At 43.4% G+C, this 6,000-nt stretch overlaps 1 protein-coding gene across 2 annotated transcripts in view; it reads right to left on the bottom strand.

Moving 5' to 3' along the window:
• Positions 1–408: 408 nt before the first annotated feature.
• Positions 409–6,000, bottom strand: part of LOC129205256 (protein LYRIC-like) — a 30,753-nt gene continuing 25,161 nt past the window's right edge. For both annotated transcript variants that reach the window (XM_054822496.1, XM_054822497.1), the window contains 3 exons: positions 5,434–5,540; positions 3,043–3,172; positions 409–2,578 (listed from right to left, as the gene is read on the bottom strand). In XM_054822496.1, coding sequence (XP_054678471.1) covers positions 2,523–2,578; positions 3,043–3,172; positions 5,434–5,540 — 293 coding nt within the window. In that variant the 3' untranslated portion in view covers positions 409–2,522. The remainder of the gene's footprint in view (positions 2,579–3,042; positions 3,173–5,433; positions 5,541–6,000) is intronic.

Raw genomic sequence — 6,000 nt, 5'->3', positions numbered from 1 at the left:
ACTGGGAGCAATATTAGAGTATTAGAGTGATGACTTCCCATCTGTGAAACCGTGGAGCCAGAATAAAAATACAGCTCTCCTGATACTGGTGATGTCAGTATGAGTGGTACTGATGAATTTGACAGAAAAACTGGGTAATATAATTTGGTGCTGCTTGTCATCAGCACCAGTCAACTTGTCAGGGGTACAGGTCTTGATTGTTCTTTTATCCCAACGACAGAAGAATGTAATGAGGATTTCCTAAACATAAAAGGGTTCAGGTGAAGGCAATCTCTTAAAAAACATTTACAGTACCTCAAAAAAGCTTGAAAATGAAATAGTTTTAGCCAAAACCACGTGGTCTTACACACATACAAACTAATTAAATAAAACTGCTCATGAGTGCTGGGCTTTGGGCAAAAGTTTTGATTTATTATAAAAATGACATTTTAAATACTGCAACATGTTGAAATAAAACATAATTACACAGACATCAAGAAGTTTGCAAGCAGATATAGAGAAAAAAGCAGAAGAAATCTGGAGTCTACCAATCTTGTGAGCTTCTCTTTATCTCCTTTTTTTTTTTTTTGATGATGGAGGTTATCTTCAATGCTAAACAAAGACCTTGGGCAACATTGTGGCCCCAATGAGGTCAATGAATATTTTCCATTGGCTTCAGAGATAGCAGAACTTTACTCATTGCCCACATACTCATTAACACATCTTCTAAATCCTTGAACTTGCTGTACTTGTTTCTCCAGTGAGGCCATCTTGTTACCCATCCGCTCCAAACCAGTTACTTTCCAGATAAAAGCTCTTTGGTCTATTCAGTCCATTCATAAACTGCCTATACTTCCCCTACGCTGAGACACAAACACCAAGATGTGCAGATTCTATACGGTGGGCTCCTAAGTGGCATCAGTTAAAATTACCCCTCACCTATCTGTCTGAAACAATTCCTGCTGTGCTAAATTTCAGGGCACACTGTACTGCTAGCTACCCCAAAAATCGCAAGAGAACTGCGCTTTAACATATAGTAGCTAAACTCCAAACACAAATACACTGCTGCAATTAATTGCTTTTCTGAAGGATACAGCTGCTTTGACAGCTATGCAACAGATGAAGGCTGTCGGGTAGAAGTGTTGAGCTGCAGGCAAAGCTCAGACAAGCCAGCATCAGGGACTGGGTGGCTGTGATGGCAGAAGCACCGAGCTCTCCTCTGGCCCAGTGATGCAAACAGCTGTAGTGGTATAAAGCCGTTAACATCCCTGGTTACTCAGTGTCCTACCTGAAATGAGTTTCACAGCATCGGCCCAATGCCTACGAACGTGCATACACTTAACGTGCATTAGTAAGGTAGTCTTCCCACACAATCTCCAAAGGCACAAAGTCGAATGCAGATGGAGATTTGACAATCACTGGCTCATTCTTTGAGGCAGCACTTCCAGGATGGGTCAGGTGGAGGCACAGTCTTGGGACCATCTAAGAAACCCTCACAGCTACCACCACAGCTGCAGCTCCCCTAGGGATAAAGGGCTTCAGCTCTTAGTGGTGTCAGCTTGGTGCTGTTTATAAACCAATGTATTCAATTATAACACATTCCCTCCTCCATGCTATAAGCCCTCTGACAACAAGAAAAACACACTCTTCAATAAATACTAAAATGACATTTTTAAAAATTTCGTTCACAAATTTAGTTTACATTAGAATATTTAAATAACAAAATGATAAAAACTTCCAAACATCAGATTAAGAAAAATTATTTTTAAAAGTTACTTCAGTCTCCTAGAAGTACAAATGCGACATGCTTTGGACATACAGACTTTAAACTTCAGCCCACCATGAAATCTGAGGAGAAAAAAAGGGTTTAGACCATCTTTCCAAACAAGTTTAAAACCCCCTTTAGAAATTTCCCCCTGTGGAGCAGGCTAGCCTGATGTGGGGTGAAAAGTATAAATATCTCAAGGTATGAGGCAAAAGTCTGACTGTAGCAGCCAACAAGGATTTAAAAGATTTAGGAGGTTTGAGAACGACCCATGTTATTCTCCTTGTCTCTGAACAGTGCTTCCTTCTGTACATTACTAGCCTGTCGATGAGCACCTCTGCAAAAATGCCAGAGGGGACCAGACTAGCTAGTGGACCTGCCATGGGACCGAAGTACAATCACAGTCAGCTACGTCCCGACCATTTCTACAATGGCATATAACATTACAAGTTGACAAACAACATGACAGTGAAAAACTGAAAGGACTTAATGCAACCAGTCAAACCCCATTCAACAGCTTTTAATCAAGGGCAGCAGTTTGTAATGAACAGCCACTCCGTTTCACCGCCACCTCCTGCGCACAGCGTGCTCATTCTCTGCTCTCTCACACACTCACAGTCGGGCTCACTGCTCCTCTTCCCCTCTTCCTCTCGCTGGGAGGTCTCCTAGAGCCTCTCTTTACTTTGGGCTCAGCACAGCATTGCAGAAAGCAGAATCCTTGCAGTTCATCGGCATGCGTGCCCTGTTGGGTTGTCACTCCGGCAGCTGCACAGCTCCCTCAAGTCTCTTTCTTCATTTTCTTTCTCTTCCTCCTCTCCTTTTTTCCAGGTACACCTGCCATACAAACAACAGGAGCCAGTGCACAAATCTTCAACGTGCACAATCACGTCTCTGGGAACTGTTGGCTTTTCGCCTGAAGAAGGGCATTTTGGAGTTCTTAGATGTGTTTTACAAGGGCCACCTACTTACAAGGGTAATAATCCAAAGTCATGGGGAGGGCTCTGAATGTTTGTAGTGGGCTCTGACTCACATATACATTTGCTTCCATTTCATATTTAAAAGAGCTGTGCAAAAATTACTCCCACTAAATGCAACAGCAGTTTTGCTCATTAACTCTGGCAGGAGCAGGAACAGGTATTTGTCATAGAAAAAAATGTAACAGAGCCTCTCTAAGAATTAACACAGGCAGCTAAAGGAGAAGCATTTTGCATATTCACTTAAAAATGCATTTGTGAACACTTAGATTACGCATTATTCTGAAACCAAAATTCATCAGATGTGCAAAAACAATCACTTACCGTTATTGGGTGAATTATTAGCAACGTCCAAGGATTTTCTGAAGGAAGCACAGCCTGCATCACTGCTATGTTTTGTAGATAGCAAGTCCCTTGGGCCTTCTTCCATTGTTGTTTCCAAACCTTGCTGGGGCTTAATTGAAACAATATGCTTCACTAAGCATATGAGTTAAACGAAGCATATGCAAGTACAAAATATGAGAAAAAATGTCATTATTGGAGGGAATTAGGGTATTTAAAGAATCTGCAGGACAAACTAGTTTTTAAACAGTTAGAATATTCTGGCATGTCATCTACCTACCTCCTGTTTATTTGTTTTAGGAAGGATTAAAGTACTGAAATTGTCTTTCATTAACATCTTTCCCCTTGTTTTCCCCCGTGAATAGAAGAACAGCAAGATACATTGAGGTGAAAGTACTGTGAGACTGAAGCCTAAGATGTGCCCAGTGACTGCTAAATGACCACAGTCCATAGAAATACTGGAGGTAGCACAGGGAGTGTGATGAGCAACTTTCTATGTCTGGCTTCATTAGTAATTTCATTTTTTTTGTGTCCATCTCCAAAGGATGAGCTTGCACAGCAGAGGACACCGGCATTTGGGGCTGCATGCAGCACAAACTCCTTCTGGCCCATCATCAACGTGCCAGAAGAAACAATGCTGTCCTGAGGAGTCTGAACAGCACTATTAAGGTTACTCAATAGGTACATTAAGCTAAAGCAACTAATTGGATGTGCAAGAGAGAGAGTGGCCTGGCAGCACTCCGGTAACTGATGTCCTAATGACCATGTGGATTGTGGTCAGTGAGTTAGTTAAAAGCTTTTCCCTTAAAACGGGAGCATCAGGAGTTCACGGGGCAAAACTGTCCCAAGGATCAGGAGAGACCACAGTGGGTGCAAGGGGAAGACAAATGATACTACACAGCCGTACGAGTCCAGAGCAACATTTTCAGTGACAAGTGAATGCAAAACAATTAAGACATTTTGGGGGGTCTCCCCTGTTTCTCATTTCACCGAGCAACAAGGACATCACAGCAAAGGACTGGTCCAAAACCCAGTCAACACTCTGTTCCTTCATACTTCCCATCCCAAATGAGCTGACATTTTCCACAGCCTTTCTCTGTTGCACTTTGAGACGTTTTTCTCTCAATAAGCTTTTCACTGATATAACACTCGTCTCGCTTTAACTTCGCTGGCTTTTGGGAACCACCTTTGCATTACTGTTAATATCTCCAGGTGACCTTCCATCATAGATAAAACACAGCCCAATTGTACACTAAACTTGGAGTGCATTTGCCTGAGAAAGCATTTTTTCTTCCATGATTAAAGCCATCTACTCCTCTCTGCATTGCAAAATCAAACTGGTTCATAAACAAGTTGGGGAATACTGTTTTGCAAAAACCCCTGGTCACTGTGCTCACCTTTCTTTTATAGGAGGGCAGGGAGAAAAGAGAAGACTAAGCCACAAAATGGAGAGGAAGAAAAGCCCCCCCTTAGGTCACATCATCCTAATGGAGAAGACATCCCCCTCTGCTCTTGGAAAACCAGACGCTACTCTGGGAATACAAAATACACGTCTCAGTCCAGCTCCACCCCTTGCTTCCTTCACTTCAGTTTTCTTCTTCTTTCGCTGTGTTTTGTTTTCAAGTCCAGAAAGGCAGAAATGAATGTCTGCTTTGCCTTTAGGTAAATCCTGAAAGCATCAGAGATTTTAGAAGAGGCCTGGGACAGCTGATTCATGGCTTTTTTCAGGAAAACTGATTACTTCCAGGAGTGTGTGCTGATGTGTACAAGCAGGGCGTCTCGCTGGATAAGGTACACACCTTGGCTTAAGACAGCTGTTTGCAAAAGCTCAGCACACTCTTCCCACTGCTGCCAAAGAGGGACATGTCCCTGGGCTTCCAGAAAGCATTTAAACAGCAAGCCTTCTGCTTCTACTTCTCCACCCAAGCTACGACTGTATCACTATCAGCAAACCCTCTCAAATAAATACATCCCAGCCGCCTGGGATGGTGTGAAGGCTGGTGTCAGCTGTGGACTCTACACCTCTTTTAAGCCCCAGTTATTCAGAAGGTCAGCAGCAGTAGAAAGAGTTCATTCACACAGGGTGGCAAACACCCGATGTCTGCTGCCAAGGTCAGCAATGCCATCCAGATAATGAACTCCCAGAACCTGCCAACTCCCCCAACCCATCTCACACGTCCTGCACATGTGTCCCTCAGCTCCAGCTATCTCAGACAGGTGAGGGGAGTGACCACACCAAGTGCCTCCTCACAGCGTGAGAAAGCCCCCATGACTGGAGGAGTCTGGCTCTAGGGCTGGACTGGACACCCCAGTCTGGCTGAGACAGACCCCAGTGCAGCAGGTCTCTCTTGGTCATCAACACCGCTGCCTCACCTTTTCCTTCTCGTTCCCTGTCTGATGCTCCTCATCTCCCGTCCAGTTTCCCCACTCTTCTGTGGGAGCCTTCCAGTCAGAGTCTAGGTCAAGTGCTGAAGGATCATCTGTTAGGACAAGCATATGAATGAGTTATGATCAAATCCATACCACTTCCCAGGCTCACAAATGCTGCAAAGAGTTTCTGTCATTTTCCTGCTTGCTGATGTGATGTCTGGGTGCGCGTGTACGCACATGTATCTTAAATGTATTTAAAAATACATCCAGAAACACTGGCAGAGACAGCAGGCTCTTCTACTCACTGCAACACACAATCCTCAGGCAATTATTTGTATGGAAGAGTAACATTAGTAAAGGACTTGTGCATTTGTTAATGCTCTCATTGGCTTTTCTTTCCTATTAAAAAAAAACAGTACCAAGTGCATTCTTGACTTCATCTTCCTCTTCCATTTTCTTTTCTTGAATGTAAGCCAGAAAGGCACCAACATAGCATAGATTTCCAAAGCTCTCTGACATGCAACTCTATGCAGGAAATAGATAACACCTACCCTGCATCGATTCTGATCA

The sequence above is a fragment of the Grus americana genome, chromosome 3 (assembly GCF_028858705.1).
Source record: "Grus americana isolate bGruAme1 chromosome 3, bGruAme1.mat, whole genome shotgun sequence".
In the NCBI taxonomy this organism is placed as follows: domain Eukaryota; kingdom Metazoa; phylum Chordata; class Aves; order Gruiformes; family Gruidae; genus Grus; species Grus americana.
Note: the sequence above shows the minus strand (reverse complement) of the source record. Positions and strands in the feature narration are given on the sequence as shown.